The sequence below is a fragment of the Urocampus carinirostris genome, chromosome 5 (assembly GCF_059441175.1).
Source record: "Urocampus carinirostris isolate Australia breed hairy pipefish chromosome 5, RoL_Ucar_1.0, whole genome shotgun sequence".
NCBI lineage: Eukaryota > Metazoa > Chordata > Actinopteri > Syngnathiformes > Syngnathidae > Urocampus > Urocampus carinirostris.
The window spans coordinates 18,286,952-18,307,626 of record NC_142353.1 but is presented as its reverse complement, the minus strand read 5'-3'; the positions used below and the strand labels follow the sequence as shown (position 1 = coordinate 18,307,626).

At 38.4% G+C, this 20,675-nt stretch overlaps 1 protein-coding gene across 1 annotated transcript; it reads left to right on the top strand.

Annotated features, from left to right (window-relative positions):
* The first annotated feature begins 667 nt into the window (after positions 1-667).
* Positions 668-16,101, top strand: rmi1 (RMI1, RecQ mediated genome instability 1, homolog (S. cerevisiae)). Its single transcript, XM_088336052.1, has 9 exons — positions 668-805; positions 2,339-2,517; positions 3,867-3,977; positions 6,939-7,088; positions 7,158-7,228; positions 7,313-7,436; positions 10,893-10,980; positions 11,057-11,276; positions 12,775-16,101. Exons 2-9 carry the CDS (start codon positions 2,362-2,364, stop codon positions 13,499-13,501), a joined length of 1,647 nt encoding a protein of 548 aa, XP_088192178.1. The 5' UTR covers positions 668-805; positions 2,339-2,361; the 3' UTR covers positions 13,502-16,101.
* The last annotated feature ends 4,574 nt before the right edge of the window (positions 16,102-20,675 follow it).

The window sequence follows — 20,675 nt, the reverse complement described above, 5'->3', positions numbered from 1 at the left end:
TTGTGTATTTCAGAGTTGCATAGTTATTTACTTATAAAAATGCAGAGAGTTAAAAGTTCACTGTAGAGTGAAAAATGTAATGCAATCATCATTTAGTGGAATCATAGATTTAAAAAAAAATGATTCGTTTTGTGCATAATATTACATTACTATTGGTAATATATCAGTTAAAGAGACCTGTTCAAAATAAATCTTTTTTCCCCCCTGTATTTTTTGTGTGTGTCTTTTTTCCCAGAATTTTACTTATTTTTTTCTTGCCTTATTCTTCTCTTTTCTATTTTTTTCCCCTGTTTTCTTTTCTTTCATTTTCTCTATCATTTTACTTTTCTTTCTTGATTTTTACTTATTTGTTCCTCTCCTTTTCCCCTTTTACTTGTATTTTTCCTCTTCTTGGGTTTTTTTCCTTTCCCCCTCCATCTTCATCACCCCCCCCCCCCCCCCCCCTTTTTTTTTTAATTGTTACGTGCGTTTGGTTCCATAATAATTGGTCATTTAAAGGCTCTGGTTTTCTGGATTAAAGCATCAAAAACAATTAAAGATCAATATCGAAGCCGAAAGACCGGGCTGCCAAGAGTCGAGCCGAAAAAGCCAGTTCTCAAAAAAAGAGCTGGAATTCCCAGCCACCCCTAAAAGAAACTGCGCGGTTTAACCCGCGAGGCAATTGGTTAAGGCAAATGGCGAGAGGCGCCTTTAAGAAAAGCTCTAATTGGCTGTTACTGCCATCAGTCACAATAGGCGTTTTCACACCCCGGAAGTTGTTTGTTCTGAGAATTAGTGGCGCTATTTTTCTGCGTTTCTACTCGAGGTATGTATTTTTGCTTTAAGTTTGAATGACGTGTCAGAAGATTATATACCTCTCTTTATTGATACGATTTAAACATCGTATCGTGTTCATTACTGGAACATACAAAGTCTGGTTTATTTATAGTTTTTGCCTCAAAATTAAAATGTATGTTTCAATGTCATTCGACCAACCATTTTTTACTGCTTGTCAAAAGCATGGCAAAATACACTACAAACTACATTACAAAATACCTAACAAAATAAATAATAAAATATAATAATTAATAACAAAATGTCATATTGAGGTACTACGTGATTAATGGTGTTTTTATTGCATTGCATATCCATCCAACCATCCATCTGCACCGCTTATCATCAGTAGGGTCGCCGTGGTGCTGGAGCCCATCCCAGCTGTCTCCGGGCAGTGGGCAGGGGACACCCTGAACTGGTTGCCAGCCAGTTGGCGGGCACACAGGGACAGACAATTTGCTTGCTCATTCACATCTAGGGACAATTTGGACCAGCCAATTCACCTACTACGCAAGTTTTTGGATTGTTGGAGGAAACCGGAGTGCCTGGAGGAAACCCACGCAAGCATGGGGACAACATTCAAACTCCACACAGGAGGTTCGATCTCATGACCTTGTAACTGTGCCGCACACGCGCTAACCACTGAGCCGCCGTGCTGCCCTGCATGGCATATATTTGTGAAAAATAGGTAGACATTATTTTCAAAAATGGCAGGATCAGTCCTCCATAGATGTACACTTATGTAGGGTTCAAGTCAATCGCAGGGCACATTTGCGCAAGCAAATATCCAAGTTCACACCTATTTATATACATGCACATGTTAAAAAATATGCATGTGTATATACATATACATTATATATATATATATATATATATATATATATAATTATACTTACTGCTGCTGAGTAGCACAAACCACAGTGCAAAATAATAGTCAAAACAAAAAACAGTGAGCCAAAATAATGAACAAGTGTACGCAATAATAATATACGTAAATAACGAACCGCAGGGTGGCGCGGCGGATGAGTGGTTAGCGCGTCTGCAGCACAGTTCTCAGGTCATGGGATCAAATCAAGGTAGCCTCCCCGTGCTTGTGTGTCAGTGCACTCTGGGCTCCTCCCACATTCAAAAAAAACCAATGCATATCAGGGTAATTGGCCGGTCCAAATTGTCCCTTGGTGTGAATTGAGGGAGTGAGTTTTCTGTCTCCATGTTTGCCCTGCAACTGGCTGGCCCACCTGAGAACATAAGGTGTACATCCGGCCCGAAGCCAACCGAAGATTGACATGCCTATCCTAATGCAAAATTTTCCTGCAAAAAAAATAAATTTATAAATAAAACAAGTGCAAGCAGTGAAAATTGGGGTTTGCTGAATTTAATCCTTAAATAGCATTTCTGACGTAGCATTTCTGATGTGTTCTTTGTCATATAATTGTTACTTCAATCTTGTTACTTACGTTAATAACTTAGCATTGTAGCAAAGCTAATATTGATAACAAGACTAATGTTTCCATTTGTGTGGAAGGGGTTTTATCATAGAAACTCGGTATGACTCCTCAGGCTGCGGTCCAGGTCACCCAAGCCTGGTTGCAGTCCTCTTGGCATGTCCGCGTACCTTTTGGCTGGCTCGAGGCTTGTGTTGAGTGGCTACAGGAAGAGGCAGGAGGAATTGGCAGGCTGACGCAGCAGCAAATAAACCAACAGGTAAGTAGAAATCTTCTGTACTGACAATAATAAAGCAAAACTGCCTTCAACTATCCATGTAGCATTTCCTGTCTTGTATATAATGATGTTTGTGTATTGTCAGTGGGTGCCATTGCAACATCCATTGCAACCTAGTCATCCTAAAAGGGGGCATTACCTCATGTGCAGACCCATCTCAAGGTTTCATCCTGAGGATTTTGCCCTCATTTTGGTTTCAGATCTTGGGATGTTTTAATAGTGGTCTGACTTTTTTGTGATTAAGGGCTATACAAATAATCACCACTTGTCTTTACACATTATTTTCCTTAAACACTTACGTTTTGATTGTTTCCATTTTTGCAAATGTTTTATGTTGATGTACATCAAAATACAACCACTTACATGTCATAGACTATTACAAATAATATAAAAATACGATCAGTCTAATTTAATCCAAACCAATGGTGAGCAAACCTTTTTAGTCACGGGCTTCATAGAGTAAATTTGCAAGAGGGGCCGGGCCACGAGGGGGAAAAAAATGCGTTAGATTTTTTTTTTTGTATTTGCTTATACTCAAAATGGAATGGCACCAAAACAGGATGCAAATTATTTGTTCTGGATTTTGTATATACAATTATTCTTTTTGGCACATTTATTTGGATGGTCGTATGAAAAAGCATAACAGGCTGTAATATGCAAACCCTATTCCCTAAACTCCAGGGCAGGGGTCTCCAACCTTTTACAATCTTAGAGACACGTTTTTTTTCTTATTGGTGCAAAGGGCACCCCAAGTTATATGCATTACTAAATGGTAAACTGTCTGCATTTATATAGCGCTTTTCAAGTCAATGAAGACCGTATTTGGGGCATTAGGGATTCAGTGTCTTGCCCAAGGACACTTCGACATAACACTGAGGAGCCGGGAATCGAACCTGCAATCTCTTGATCCCAAGATGAGCGCTCTAACTCCTGAGCCAATGCTAAAATGACTCTTCAAGTTATTACTATGTTGTTGCTATGTTACTGCCGAGATAATTATTGTAAGTACAGTTAAATACTCAGTCAACTACTAAAATATATATTGTACTACAAAATAACAATGACCCAGCACTGGTGTGCTGTTTTCGGAATAGGTTCGCACGCACCTCAGCTGTATATAGGGGGCACCCTGATGCCCACAGGCTCTACGTTGGAGACCCCTGCTCTAGGGAATATTTAGAAGAGTTCATTAATCTCTTAATATTCAATTGGGCTCACAACGGCGGGTTGGATTTCAGAACAGAAATTCCAAAATGTACTAGGAATTCTGTATTTCATTATTCAGACGCAGTATTCAACACCAACAAAAATAGTGTTCCTTATCACACTAGGCTTTCGACCAGTGGCTCCTGACTGACCTGAAAGATTTGGACTACCCGGTTCTCCCTGAGGGACTTGCACAAGCCCACAAGACTCATCTCAGTGGTACTTTTTGTGTTCAGGTACAAACTATGCAAGTGGCTTGTTTTTGAAAGTATACACTTGTTGTAAGAGACATTGGCATATATTTATTTGCAGAATGCAATATTACTATTAAGTGCCAAAATATTTCAACAATAGTCATTACCATTGTGATCTCTCAATGCATTTCAATCATGAATCCTCTCTTCTCAATTGGAAACATTCCCATTGTTTATTCTGCAGCTACTTTCAAAGGCTCCAAAGTAAAACCTAGAGCACAATGTCATAAATGACCCTCACTAGATGACAGAGAACTGAATGCCATGTTTGTCGAGGCGCTTGATCAAGGTAGTTTTCGCGAATGCAGCTCCTTGTGTATACACTCCGCCACTCTTGGGCATGGCTGTAGATTCGTTGAGCATTGTGAGGGCTGCCTGCACTAAAGCAATGGGCGTGGCCACATTCTGGCCCTTGAACTATAGTGCATATTTTGCCGTTTGGTTTTCCCTGGGTAGGGTCCAGGCCCTCTGTATAACTTTCTCCATAGAAAACGAACCCAAATAATGATGATTCCATCTGCTTCCGGGTTGGTTTAGCCTTAGAGAAGAGTCCAAAGGAAAAAAACTCTGGGTGCTTGACAAGGAGGTTACGTCCAAAACTGAACTTGATAAAGAACCAGAACAGCATGCCAGCAAACATCAGTTTGATCACGTTGCCAATGCCGCCAACACCAGCATAAGCTCCATACTGGACCGGAATGTCTTTATATACCTCCACCAAGAATCGCTGAGTTCTCTTTACAACTGACGGATCAGAGACATTGTGTATTATTTAGCATCTCCTAGTCGTAAAAACTTCTATCATTAAAATAAAAAAACAATATTGAGATATAGTCTGATTGTCTTTGTTTCTTTACACTTTGATGTTGACGTATGCCAGCATGTTAAATAAAATGTTGTATTTGTAACTAATAACAGAGTATCACCACTGCTGTTTTTATTCATGTTTATATAATCATTAGGCTTTAATATATATATATATATATATATATATATATATATATATATATATATATATATATACAGGACTGTCTCAGAAAATTAGAATATTGTGATAAAGTTCTTTATTTTCTGTAATGCAATTAAAAAAACAAAAATGTCATACATTCTGGATTCATTACACATCAACTGAACTATTTCAAGCCTTTTATTATTTGAATATTGCTGATTTTGGCTTACAGCTGAAAAAAACTCAAAAATCCTATCTCAAAATATTAGAACACTTCCTCAGACCAAGTAAAAAAATAATTTTATAACAGCAAAACTAAATCAAACATTTGAAAATGTCCATTGATGCACTCAGTACTTGGTTGGGAATCCTTTTGCACGGATTACTGCATCAATCCGGCGTGGCATGGAGGCAATCAGCCTGTGGCATTGCTGAGGTGTTATTGATGCCCAGGATGCTTCGATAGCGGCCTTCAGCTCATTTGCATTTGTAGGTCTGGTGTCTTTCATCTTCTTCTTAACTATACCCCACAAATTCTTGATGGGGTTCAGGTCAGGGGAATTAGCAGGCCAATCAAGGGCAGTGATGCCATGGTCAGTGCACCACTTAAGGGTGGTTTTGGCACTGTGGGCAGGTGCCAGATCATGCTGGAAAATGAAATACTCATCTCCATAGAGCTTTTCAGCAGATGGAAGCATGTAGTGCTCTAAAATCTCTTGGTACACAGTTGCATTTACTCTGGACTTGATAAAACACAGTGGACCAACACCAGCAGCTGACATGGCTCCCCAAACCATTGCTGACTGTGGCAACTTCACACTGGATTTCAAGCAACTTGGATTTTGCTCTTCTCCAGCCTTTCTCCAGACTCTGGCGCCTTGACTTCCAAATGAAAGGCAAAACTTGCTTTCGTCTGAAAAGAGGACTTTGGACCACTCTGCAACTGTCCAGTGCTTCTTCTCCATAGCCCAAGTCAGACGCTTCTTCCGTTGTCTTGAGTTCAGAAGTGGCTTGACCATGGGAATACGGCTATTGTAGCCCATTTCCCGGACACGTCTGTGAACTGTGGCTTTTGATACCTGGACTCCAGCTTCAGCCCACTGTCTTTGAAGCTCCCTCAAATTCTGGAAGCGGCTCTTCTTCACAATTTTGTTAAGGCTGCGGTCATCTCTCTTGGTTGTGCAGCGTTTCCGGCCACATTTTTCCCTTCCAACAGACTTTTTGTGGATATGCTTTGAAACTGCACTCTGTGAACAGCCTGCTCTTTGAGAAATTTCTTTTTGTGTCTTACCCTCCTGATGGAGGGTATCAATGATGGTCCTCTGGACAGCAGTCAGATCAGCAGTGATTTAGTTTACTGAACCAAGCTGAGTGTTTTTAAGGCTCAGGAAACCCTCGCAAGGTGTTTCGAGTTAATTAGATGATTCAGGTGATTAGTTGAATAGCCTACTTGTATACTTTTTCATGATATTCTAATATTTTGAGATAGGATTTTTGAGTTTTCTTAAGCTGTAAGCCTAATTCAGCAATATTAAAATAATAAAAGGCTTGAAATAGTTCAGTTGATGTGTAATGAATCCAGAATGTATGACATTTTTGTTTTTTTAATTGCATTACAGAAAATAAAGAACTTTATCACAATATTCTAATTTTCTGAGACAGTCCAGTATATAGTTTTTTTTTTTTTTTTTTTTTTTTTTATTATTATTATTGTTATTCTTAATTTTGTTTGGTGACCTTTAGTGTTTTGAAAGGCTCCTATGCGTTAATTATACTGATTCTTAGTTATGTTTTCAATATATTCTATGAGCAATTATTGTTTATGAATGCAGACAAAAAAAATGATGGTTTTTTTTTTTTTTTTTTTGTATTGCGTTGTAGCATCTGCTTGGTCACACTCAGCACTTTTAGATGTCACTATTGTTTAGGGCAATATTGTGTCTCTCAGCAGGCAAAACTAAACGCACTGAGCATTGCAGCTTTCTCTTTTGTAGGTTGACTCATTACTAGACATTAGTCAGCCGGCCTATAGTCAGCTGCAGAAATGGAAGGGCACAGACTGTGACAATGAGAACATTTCAGCAGTCACACAGAGCACTCAGAGGCCGTGGGAAGCCAAACCTACACGTATGCTCCTGCTTCAGGTAAGCGGGAAATTGATGATCTAAATGGCTTTTTAAATCTATGGATTATGACCAACACCTTTGTCCAAGGTGACAGATGGTGTCCAGAGCCTAGAGGCCATGGAGTATCAAACAATACCTGCACTAAGCACTGCTCTTAGGTGGAGAACCTACACACTCACTAGCATTCTTATTTTTTAATCAAGACAAAAAACAAACAGCTGATTTAAGTTTTTAACTTCCAGGCCTGGTGTGAAGCTGCAGCTGCAAGGGCAGATGAACTGCAGACTCGGAATGCTTTTGTTGGGGCAGGACAATGTAAGGGTCCTCGGTGGGGAAGTGGAAGATTTGGCCCAAAGTAACAACCAGGTATGGTAGATTTATGTTGTTTTGCATGTGATTAAGCTCTTGTGGGATACATTCTATAAAACAGGTTTAGTGAGAACCCCTCAAATGTGTAAACGCTGAGTTGTCCTTTCGACAAAGCAGTGGTAACTCAAACCATAGAAATGGAACTCAATTGAAATCTCGACCAGTTACCATAGTAACCATGCCTTCCAAACATACCTGCTTGGTAGAACGTGTTTTACAATAAACCCTCAGTTGTTCTCTGCGTATGTTCAGATGCAGGGACTGAGATCGTAATTTTGTGTATTTTTTATTTTATTTTATTTTTTTGTCAAGGGTTACCAGTCCGAACAATCAATTTACATTGGAGATCAAAATTAAAGAATAACTTTTAAAGAATGGAATTATTTTAAAATAATTACCACTTTCACTGCTCAACAATTTAAGGACATCTATCCCATGCTTCTACAACGCTTTTTTACAAAATGGATAAGGCATAACAAAGAAAAGAACCTGTATTTTTCAAAAATGCACTGATCAAAAATAGAGAAAACTTCACGTGTCCCCAACTTAATGACTCTAATCAAGAACATGTTGCTCATTTCCCTTAATATCTCTTAACCCCTATTGAACTGGCATACTAACTGCCAGTTTCACTGACTTTGCAAGATAGTGGGCCGTTTTAAAGTGACTGAAAACCTTCAGCAGAAGGTTGACCAGCTGAAAACGAAAGGCATGACCCTATCAGCTATAGCAAGACAACTCGATTGTTCCAAATTTGTAAATTCAAGAATGCTTAATCTTAACAAAACTACAAACTATTCAAGTTGCCCGTGAAGGGTGGTTGTCCACAGAAAACATTTGCAAGAGATGACAGGTCACTGCAGAGGATGTCAATGGATAATTGTTTCCACACTTCAGCTGGAATTACTGGCCAGTTCAGTGATGAACATGATAAGGATTTGTTTTCGCTGTTAAAGAGTATTTAGACTGAAGGCCAACGCTACAGTGACCAAACCTCTCATTAGCAAAAAATATGTCAAAAATGAATGCAAATGTGTATCAGAACTTTCTTCGGCACATGGTTCCTTACTTGCTCAGTCAGCCTGCAGTCTTCATGCTGGACACGCAGCAAAACGGGTAAAGAATATCCTTGAAGGTGAAATCACTGAATTAATAGCCTGGCCAGAGTCCTGATCTCCACCCAATGGAGAACCTCTGGAAAATCCTTGTTGACAAAGTTATGGTTAGGAAACCTACTACTATCACCAAACTGTAAGAAGCTGGAAGAAGAATGGACTCAAATCTCACCAGACCATTTTGAGAGACTGGTGCTATACTGTGGCTGCAGATGTGCTCAAGTCATTCACAGCAGAGGCCTGTACACCTCTTACTAATTGCTGACTGTTGTAACTGTCGGGATTTTTCCATGCCAAAGTCCTTGTTGTTCTCTAGTTTTGATCAGTGTGTTTTCTAATTTAAATCAGTGTTTTTTCTGAAAAATATTTTTGGGTAAAATGCTTTGAGTCGTTCTGTGAAAAAACTGTTGTAGTACCCAGGGTTGGGTAGGGTTACTTTAACTTGATTACTTTCAATTACTTTTGGATTACTCCAATACCAAATATGCTAATAAAAGACAAAAGAAACTAAATATGAATAAAATGACAAAATTTTGTGCAGGCTTGGGGAGTCACTTAATACATGGAACGGCAAAAATGATGTTGGCCAGCTGTTTGGATTTATTTTCATTTTGTTTCTGTCGCATTTTATGTTAGTTTTGCCGGAGATCAAAGCCAGGAGAGAAATTTTACCATGTGTTGTGAGTCATAATTTTATTCAGATTTAGTTTCTTTTGTCCTTTATTAGCATATTTGGTATTGGAGTAATCCAAAAGTAATCAAGTAACCCTACCCAACCCTGGTAGTACCGTGATATAGACACAATAACATGTAACTTAACTGTGAAACAGTGTAGATGGTATTATTTCTTTTTTTTTTTTTTTTTTTTTTTTTACAACTTGTTCTTTAATTTTGATCTCCAGTGTACATGACAAGTGACCCGAGTGATTCTGTACATGTAGTTTGGGAATAACCTAAATTAAATGAGCCACATACGAGCAATATCATTACGTAAATAGACCATGTTTCCACTTTTAAGTTTGGACATTGAATAATAGAAGATTTTATTTTTGTCACTTTACAGATTCGATCAAGTACTGTAGTTATTTGCTTGTCCCTCCAAAAATGTGCTTCATTGCTGCATCTTGTCTGTTTATGAGTTGTGCATATAAATACACTACAGGTAACATCTGACGTACAACTGGTTCCAACCAACCATACCGGTCATTAATGAATTCATTCCAATGGCTCCATATGTTGCCGCAACTGATTGTAGTAGTAGATTTCCGCGTTGGCCTGCTGCCAAAATTGTCGTAGGCGTTGCCGTGCTACTACTTGCTGCAGTTCCAGTAATTGAACCAAAAAGTAAGCATCTGCAGCAAAATATTAGAATCTCTTGGAAAAAAACATGCACCTGCTGGCAGTTACAAACTATCCAGGTTGTTTTTTTATGAAAGTATACACTTGTTTGAAGGTCGTTTGTACAAGTGGTCGTAAGGACGTAGGGGTCTAGTTGGACAAAATCACCTTCGTCCTCCTGAGTCCTACCAAAAAAAGTATGAAAATTGGGGTTTGCTTCGGGCACGGGAAGTCAAATCAAGTTAATTGGTTGAGCTCGGACTGGGTCGCTTTTTAGTTTCGGGGCTTGATTTTTTTTTAGGCCCAGTCTTACCTCTAGAAAGTACTATCTTCCTAATCTGACTAAAAGAAGTCCAAATAAAGCCATTTATTATTTGAGCGAGGGTTTAAACAGCCTTACAGTACTCGTATTTGATCAATTTTGTGGTCTTGATCTGACCTTTTCCCGCATGTACTGTCAGACTATGTTTCTCCTTAAACCTGCAAGCAAGATTTAATTTCATTGTACATTTATTCACCTTGTAAAAGTAGGCGTACGTATAGTGTCACACAATGCTGCCACCTTGTAAAAGTCAAAATGCCTTTATTAAAAGTCCACTATGTTTACGCAGGATTGCACAAAAAAGGGAAAATGTTTTTATATTCAATTCAGTAGAATACCCCCATAAACCTGGTAGACTTTCTTCAAAAGTAATAATAATAATACATTTTATCTAGATGTGCCTTTTAGGACACCTACGGTCGCTGCAGACAGATTATAGAACAGTGGTCTCAATAAAAATGAAAACAAAGTACAGTAGAAATATCCCGTCTATTGCTCTGTATAAAACTTACATTTTGTTCAGGGGGATTCATAGACGGCACCCTTAGCTTCTCCAATGCCATGTTGACTCTTGAATCAGTAATCACTAATGCTGTCTTTTTAGAGCACTGATGAGACAGTTGAAACTACACTGACTTGACTTAACGCAACATAGCCGCCCTGGTACTGTTCTGACAGGGAAGCCTTCTTTGTCGAGTATTGAGATTGCCTGAAGAGCAGCAGCAGGAAGCGGAAGTTGGAGAAGAAGCTTCATCACTGCACCAAGGTAGAGAAGATCCATAGTCATTGTATCAACTCCATCATTTCTTTTACAAAACACTCCCTCTACAAAACTACCAAAGGTGATGCTAGCAACCAGGGAGAGCACGACCTGGAGTTAGATGATTTAGAGCTGTTGGCAAGTCTCGAAGCTGTTGAAGAGGTGGAGCAGCAGCAGGAGGTTGTGCCGGCGAGGCTTCCCTTCAATTCAATTCAAGACAGCGGCTACAGGACGCTCAGCCAGTTTTCCACTCCTTCCTCCGGAAGCTCCGCTGTCAGGCGCCTGAGTGCCTCATCTAGCAGGTGGGTGGTTGTCATTTTGATGCCTTGACATTTTGCACAAAAACTCCTCTCCTCAGTTGTAATCACCATGACATTTTAGATTTAAGCTTCTGGTTGTCATTTGCTGCTTGGATTTAAAACATTAGATGCCACACATTAAGTAAGAAACATTTTGCATCTTTGCAAAATAAATGTTTTTATTTCTTTCTTCTCCTAAATTAAAATGGCTTACTTGAAATATATAAGTATGCCAAATTTGAACATTATTTTTTCCGTTTCTTAGGCACGACAAATTGGCCAGAAATTTGAAAACTTCGGTCAATGATCAATCAGATCGCAATACATCGTATGAAAAATCATTCGAACCCGGGTCATATCAATGAGGGTGCCGACACGTTTCCACTACATCACTAGTCATACAAATGTCATATGACGAGGCGTTAGACCATATCTTAGTATCACCCTATTTTACCTTGCGTTTCCAAAAACACAAATTTGCATAGTGTGTCAAAATTGTTGCGTGAGACATAAACAAAAAACAAAGACTTTCAACAAAATACTCTAAAAAGTCTTCAACTACAGCAAAAGCTAGCCAAAAATGATTTGTATATATCCGTTGCCCATCTTATATACTTACGGCATATTATAGTGCAATAATTGATCAGTTGAACAATGTCGCTGACCCAAATCTCATAATATTTTATGCAACAGTATTCAAACCAAGATCACGGCGGTGAGAGCGCCAATCCAATTCACTAGACCACCAGCGTTAGAGATGACATAAGAAAATGTGTTCGATGTTATCGTATAACATTATTTTTACCCATGGTGCCATAAACAATTGTTGGAGAATGGAGATGATGCAAAGTCGTCCTGAAACGTATCAATAAAAACAAAAAAGCATGATCAGGAAAACTCTTTGGTGTATCTAATAATGAATCTTACTTTGCATTTATTGATATCTTTCGGGATGAGTTTCGGTTTTCTCCGTTCTCTAACTTGTTTCTGGCACTGTAAGTAAAAAATTATGTGATAATGAGATACAATTCAATGTCTATTTGTATGTCATCTGTATCACTGGTTTAGTGTTTAGGTTTCTCATTCTCACCGCTGCGGACCTCGGCTTGATTTCAGTTGCATTTATGTTTTGCGATTTTGGTGGGCAATGTTCATCGATTGATCAACAATTGCACAAATATGGTAGTATACCATGAAACCGTGTTGTATCGCACATGAATAAATACTTTATGCATTTACAATTTTACCCACCTTACTTTCCTGACTACTGTGTAAGCCGCAACACTTTCGAAGGTGTCCCTTTTAGTCCAGAAAATACAGTAATAATTTTAACTTTAATTATTGTTTACTCTTCGGTTGTGGCCGCATGCCAACGTTGGGTCAAACGTAAACAGTGATATCAACACTTAAAGATGCATTAAGATGATTTAAAATGGAAATTGGTACCTAGTCATGCCTTGTAAATCCAGCTTTTTAGTTCATTTATGACCTTGTCTCATAGAAGTGAAGCCTCTTTGCGCTCCAGTGCAAGCGGAGTCAATTCATTCTCAAGTGGTCGCCCTGGTAACAGGCCAGAGGAACCAGTGCCAGGCCCTGCAGAGCGCAACTCGGAAGGCGCTGAGGAGTTTGCAGATGATGATTTTGTGGACCTGACGCTGGACGATTTGGACGCCGCAATTTCTCAGGGGGGCGATCTCTTGTCTTCTATCTCTGCTCCTCGTCAACCTTCCTTGGAACGGGACGAGGGCGATGTCATAGAGGATATGGAGTATTTAACTGCGGCAGAGACTGATCAATTAGGTGACGTTACCCTTACCTCTCCCCCATTCACATACCTGTGCCTGCTGGATAAAATCTCCGCACCCACCTCCATAACAATCAAAGCCTTTATCGTCACCCTCCTGGACAAATTGAGCGCTCGTGACGGCTTGTGGCGAATTCGCGCTACCCTGTCAGATGGGAGTGGTTACTTGGATGCTGAGCTGTCTGACCGTGTACTGTTTGGACTACTTGGCTTCACGGTAGCCGAGAAAGGGGCCATGAGGCGCGACCCGGCCCAGAGGCCCCGGCTGGATGCCAGTATGAGGCGTTGCCAGGAAGAACTGGTCGACATGTGCTGCCTCATGACTGTGGAGTTGGGTGGCGAGGGAGCAGTGGTGACCCAGGCCCAGCCCGTCACAGAGGAAGTCTTTCTTGAGCTGGAGCGCAGGGTGCGAAACAGGAAATGAGAATGGTGCAGGGAGTAATGAGAACATGGACATTATGGGTGGTCCTTATTTTCGAACGTGTGATTTTTCATCAGCCAAGGCCTGAATCTGGTGAGAAAAAGCTTCCTGTAAGGTTTCACATCACTCGGGCATAATTAAAACATTCCCGAACATCATTTTAGTACAGTATTCTTAGTCTTGTCCTTCTATAAAAGTCGAATTTCCAAAAAGCTTATTTCAATGAGCAAAGGCCTGAATAGTGTGTGAAACCATGAGAATTGTATATCTTGGATCACGCTTATTTACGAGGTAGCCCAAGGCCAATTTGGCCTGGTAATATAAGCAATCAGAGCTGTGCTTTTAAAAGTTTTTTGAAAAGCGAATTTGTGTTCAAAAGACTCACCCAGGGTGTAAAACAGGGGTCCCAAAACTATCCTGTGAGGGCTTCAAACCTTTTACCTTCTCTGATGAGGGGCCGGGGTGAGTTTGTAACAGGAAAAGTGTGACGATTGCAGGAGTGCCTAAATGTAAAAAAATAGTTGTTTTCCAGAAAGTCATAATCAAATAACCCTTCTTGATTCGTTACAGAACCAATATCAGAGAGAAAATCCCAGCACTATTATTGAAATATATACCAACCAAACAACCTATTCTGTATTCCCTATAGAACAAAAGTCAGAAATGAAATAATAGCACTATTTGTGGAATTAAAAAAATAAATTATACTCTGTAGGTTCTTCACAGAAAAAACCTCAATGGAACATAAAATGTCTCCCTCTTTCCCCCGTCTTACTCTGAGATTAGCTGAGTTGTTTGAGAACTGGACCACCAGTGGTATATATGACTGGCGCAAAGGCAGTAAATTGTATCTCATTATCATACCGTTTTTAGTCACGTTAGGGTACCTCAGCCAAAATATTGTGTGCGTTTCACATGTTACAATGGCAATAAATTCTATTCTTAATTTTAAGCATTGTAAATGACAAATGTGTTGTCATTGTATCATTTTAAATGCACAACAAAATTGACATTCCTCTGTTGTATTGTGACAAAAGATAAAGAGATAAAATCTAACGCCTCTTCGTATGTCATCTATATCACTGGTAAGAATTTGGCGCTCTCACTGCAGCAACCCAGGTTGATATCTTGTTAAAACCAAGAAGGCACACCCAGACTCTATTCTTTTTTAGGTAAGAGTGCTCTCTGGTATTGTTTAGGGGGCTGGAGAAAACGTGGTTTTGGGGGCCACTGTTGTAAACATTAAAAAACGTGCATGTCCCATTTGCGTGGTAAACTGTATTTTGGTATCATATATTATTTATCCCTTATTCTGTTCCAAATCGGTTTCATATGTTATTTGTGCTTTTCAAGTGCAAAGTATGGCGACTACGAATGCAGCAAGGAAAGCAATGGAGGTCTGGCTCAAAGGCCAGCCGATGGTGGAAAAGCAGCTGCCCTCCTTGAGGGAAGTGCTTAGTCAATTGTTTCACTTCCACAATCAAGAAAAGAAGAAGGTAAAGGAGGAAACGAGCCTAGTTGTGGAGGAGGTGTTTTTGTTATAAGATCTCCACAAAGGCAAATAAGCCAGAACCTCTTTGCAGTCTCCATACTTTTTCTTCAAAAAGCCCCGATAACATTGGAAACCGGGTTGGAACAAATTTACAAATGAATAAAATGTACTCGAATACAATTCACCAAACAAATGTGAACTGCAGTTTTTACGAATCTTCTACACCCAAAGCTAATTTACTAAACCCAAATGTCAAATGCACGTTTGAAAAAGAAAAATCACCCTACAATCACAACTATGATTGCTTATTACTGGGCAAAATTGGCCTTGGGGCACCCCTTAAATATATCTGATCCACTTAAAACTTCACAAGATGTGTTTTTTCGTGGTTGAACCTCCTATCCAGGCCTTCGCTTGTCAAAATACTAATTTAAGGAATTCTCTCTATATAGAAAAACCACCCTTACGGACAGGTTACATGAGGCAAGATGTATTAATGAAACCAATGTGTTTCTTTTTGTTTTTTTAAATGAATGTGATCATGCTGCCCTTCTGCTACTGATCTTGACGAGACAACGTGTGAATTCGTGTCGCAATGCATACCATCTGCTGCCGGCAAATGTAACAGTCTGTCGTTGGAGTGGCATTTTCATTCATTTATTCACAAACTATTTCTGCCAATGCAATGTCCTTCATTATAGCATGCACATTAAAATGTCAAATTTCTCCTAATGCTGAATCGTAAGGCTTATTTTTCAACTAACGAGAAGAGCGCAGCAGAAGACTCGAGTTGATATTCAAATTGCTGTAATGAATTGCCGGCTTTGCATTCGTTCATTACATCCATTACTTCTCGCCGATGAAATAATTGAATCTGCAAGGCCAGCACGGGTTCTCAATAAAGTCGCCCCAGGGGAGCAAATATGAGGAAAGGGAAATGAATATAAGGTCAGTATTTTTGATTATTTGTCATCATCACGGAGCTCGTCTGTGTTTTTTTATCCAAATAGGTTTGAAGGTGTCACACAAACTGTTTTGTTAATATTGATTGCAATTGTTTGGAAAGTGTTGTGTAAACTTGTCTTTTTCTAATAAACCTTCAATGAGTGTTTGAAGTCAAACAAATATTTCAATAGTTTATTGAATGCTGCCCATTGGTTCATGCGCTACGGAAAGCAAAAGCAGGAAGATGAAATTATTGTAATTGCATTTGTTTTTTGAGGGCTGTCGCACAATTGTGTGTTGCTGTTTCCATAGACTCATACAACTCTCGGCCATAGTCAAGTCATGTTTATCTGTATAGCCCTTAGTAACAAGAAGTCTGAAAGGGCTGAACAGATCACCATTTCAACATCCTCTGATCTGAAACCTGCATGAGGGCAAGGGAAAACTCAAAAACCTTAACATGAGGAAAATGCAACCTCGACAAGGAGATAATTAAATCTTGCTATAGTATGCTGCAATGGGTTCTCAAAATTATGTGAGATTGGAGGATGAAATGTGTTGCGGGGAACATTTAAAATTGGTAAAAGTGCAATCCAATGACAGTCATCAAATATACGAGATGAAATAAAAATACTTGTAATTGTTATTAATGAACATATGATGCATTATCAAACCGCTCAACCACGAGGAAAGCAAATCATAACTTGACTACTGCTCCTTTAATGTTTGGTTTATGTCTTACTCTAATTGACAGAAGTTGTGGCAATAGTTCATAAATTCTGCAATAGAAAAGGTCATTTAGAAACAACAATCCAATATGCAAATTACAATCAGTAATTGCACAGCCCTAAGCTTTTTTTTGTGTATTCCTTGATTATAGTGACCTTACTCTTAATGTTTCCATTCTGCTCTTAAAAATGTTGCTACCATAGTCAAAGTCAAGATACTGAACTGTATTTTAATGAGAACAGACTACAAATATTAGAGGTGGAATTATTAGATTAAGTTGTGTAAAAGTAAAACATGCATGTAATTGTAAGCTCAAATTAACGGTTTTACACCCCAAAAACAGTACATTTTAAAAAGTCTAAATAGTGAGATTAATGTGCAGGTTTCAAGAACACATACAAATAGACGATGTAAGATACAGAAGTGTAATTACTATACTAGTAACATACACGTTTTATTTATGTCATGAACTTTAAAGTTGTATGTCACTGAAGTCAAAAGATATACTTATTAGGACTTGTCGAATTTGAATTAACAATTATTTTGGGAAGTTCAATATTTTACAATATACGGATAAATTATCAGGCAGAGTCTAGGTGCTAATTTTGTAAATAAACAACAGAAAAAAGTCTAAAGTGCACATGGAAAGCTCCATATTTCAAACAAATTTAATTTTCAAATAAAACTGTTTATTATAATTAAAAACAGAACAAAAAATGGATAATCTAGTTAAGGCTCTGTTTGATCTGATTTGATTCAAATGAATAAACAAATATATGGTTAAAAAAACAAAATGATTCCTTCAAAAATTAAAAACATCCGTCCATGTGCAGTTCCCAAAATTGCCCTCTTAACAGCAAGTGATAGAATCGTCTTTGATCCGATTTTGATATTGCACGCATGGCTGATGAAGTGTGCATTAAATATATGCGCCTTACATGGAGTGCACTGCTCTGCACGTCTGTGTGTACTTCCATTCATGTCATTAGTCTTCCTCCATTAGGGCCTAATCGGGTTGAGCATCTAAATGCAGACCCGACCATGCATGTTGATAGCCTGTTTGGTGCTAATGAGGCTGGGTGGAGTCTAATGGGGGGCACAGACTAGTTCACTGATGAAACGAGGGAGGGGGCTTTGTCTCTGATATGTATGCTATATCTAATGAAGGATATGTCACTGAGATGGTGACACCATACAATTTGGTTAGAAAGAAAAATAAATAACACTTACAGAGCTGTCTGAATAATACTGGAAAGTTTTTGTAAGATGAGGTACTTCTGTACTTAGTATGGTAAGCACCTGAGAGGTGAAAACATTTTTTGTGTTTGCATGTGTTGTTCTACTGTGTATTTCAAGGGTTCAGAAAACTAGTGTTCTTCTATGCCAGGGGTCAGGAACCTATAGCTGTCGAGCCAGATATGGCTCTTTTCATGAGTACATATGGCTTGGGGATAAAATGCTACCTGTGCTAATTTGCTCAATTTTGAAAAGCTCAAACTCGGGTTTGGTGCATGGATAGCCAAAGCAACGCTTATGATACAAGCTGTTCTGTCCAGTACATAAAGGGCAGAGTCTCAACTACAGTTTACAAAAAAATGAACTCTCTTATGATTATGCATTTCTTTAAATACTCTTTACCCAATATGTCTGTACATCGTGAAGGAATCCTCTATTTGAAACCTCATTAAAAATACATGTTCATTGTTGAAAGATGTTATTATAAAAACCCACAGAACAAACTATTATCACCCCAAAACGCCAACCTAGCACACAAAGAAATTTGATTGGGTGAGCGATAGGGGTGGACGGATCTACTCACACATGACACACGCTCCTCCTTCTCATACCCGCCCAGTGCACTGCACTGAATGGAAGTATATTTGTTAATTTTTCGTTTAGTTTTTTGAGACTTTTTTTACCAAAGAACTCTGCGAGCACTTTGTTCTGAATCCATTATTTATGGAAAAGAAATGAAGGTCATAATGAGCCTTATATGAGTTACAGGCTATGACATTATTTAATACATTTTATCAAATCATCCAACGTCAGACAATGAAATAAAATGTGCCGAAAAATTAGCTTTTGTGCGGGGAGCGGGTTTGTCTAAAAATATATGGTATGGCTTTCTTCAAAAAAAAAAAAAAAAGTGAATCGCTATTATTTCTCATTGGGTCAAAAAGGTTCCTGACACCTTTCCACGCTGAAAACAAACGTTTTCTGCGCATGAAGCTATTCGTCTTCTTTGCCTAAACCTGGCATTGCAGAAAAGACCTTAGTTTTCTGCCCAATTGTTTAGAATAAACCTTTTTAATTATTTAGTCGTATCCTTACTTGAAAGGACATTGTGTACTATTAGCCTAATCCAAGTGGTAAAATAATTGTGTCGAATTTTCCAGACAATAAGTAGTTTGTGTGCGACTTATACTCTGGTGAGACTTGTATGTGAATTTATTAACACATTCTAATATAATCACTGACTTTTCCATTCTTATTACCGGTACTGTATATCACTTTACATGTTATTTTCAAACCAAACCGCAAGAGGGCGCTCTAGGCCTGTGTTGATAATTTCAACCAGCAGAAAGATGAAGCGAAGCGGTTTATCGTCTTCCCCACAAATTGGAGTTGTTTACCGGTAAAAGTGACACAGATGATGAATATTTCATTGGATTTGAGAAATGCGACTTAAATGACGAGTGCAACTCATACAAGTTTTTTCTTTCATAATTATGCATTTTTTGACTGGTGTGACTTATACTCCGGAGAGACTTATAGTTTGGAAAATTATGTAATTAAAGAAACCTTGATTTAAATCATAAGCAAAAATACATGAACTATCACATAAAAGTGCATTTTTTATTTATTTTGCATACTGTAACATATGGCTCGCCTAGAGGGAGCTGACACGATTGTCTATCTTGCTGCTACGGTCATCCCTTCAAGTGAAAAACCGTGCAAGAGGCTGGGCAAAAAAAAGAAAAAGAAATGATCTGGTTTAGTCACTTAACGTCCCTGTAGTTAGTTTTTACCCCTGTACTTTTTAGCACTGTTTTTTCAGTAGAGGTCAAATATTACACAGTGTCCCTTTAAAACTAAACTAAACAAAACCCTTCAGATATTTAACTTAATCATTGTCAGCTCTGTTAATTCACTGCCGGGCTTCTTCAATTGTATATAACTTAAAATTGATATTGAAGGCTGATAGCAGTCATTGGTAGTATATAAGTTGAAGACAAATTTTTCCATGTAAATATTTTTATGCCCGAATTAAAACAAGGAAATTAAAATGAAGTCCCTTGTCTAAAAGAATTCAGGACAAAGATACTTAAAGTATGGTTGAAACACTTAAAGGGGCATTGTGTGTTATTAAACGCCTCTTAGTTGTAAAAAAATCATTTTAATAATAAACAAAAATCAATGAACTCTCTTATGATTATGCATTTCTTTAAATACTCTTTACTCAAATAAGTTGTATTCATTTTACATAACGTGACACCCAACTAGAGGGAACTGACATGATTTTGCGTCATCTTGCTGCTTAGGGTACTCTCAAAAACCATATGACTTAATACTCATACCTCACATAGCAGTCGAGATTATATTGTAAAGATTCTGTGGTGTGCCATATATTTTTAACAATGTCTCAAAAACGTGACATAAACTTCAGTGTGATCTATGTTTTTTTGTTTGTTTTTATCTAAGTTACGTCTGTATTTTGGCATAAATATAAACTTCGACAGTGAGCTCAGGCTAACACAGAAATACTGATGACTTCAGCATGCAATCAGAACCCATTGGTAAATAAAGGCATTACACAAATTACTGTATTTTTTTTTTTTTAACTCAACTAGTAAATCACAGTCAAATATAGAGTTCCCTCACTACTTCGCGCTTCGGTTATTGCTGGCTCACTCCTTTGCGGATTTTTAAATGAATTGATTCTGTCCTCGTTGTCATTAATATCATTGTATCGTGCATCGTGTTCAGGAGACAGTTTAAGGTGAGCTCTCT

Bases quoted from the DNA above. Each gene is read 5' to 3' on its own strand.
- rmi1 (XM_088336052.1), top strand. From the start codon at position 2,362: ATGACTCCTCAGGCTGCGGTCCAGGTCACCCAAGCCTGGTTGCAGTCC. The intron at 2,518-3,866 runs GTAAGTAGAAAT...TTATCACACTAG, and splicing joins AGCAGCAAATAAACCAACAG to GCTTTCGACCAGTGGCTCCT. The intron at 3,978-6,938 runs GTACAAACTATG...TCTCTTTTGTAG, and splicing joins GTGGTACTTTTTGTGTTCAG to GTTGACTCATTACTAGACAT.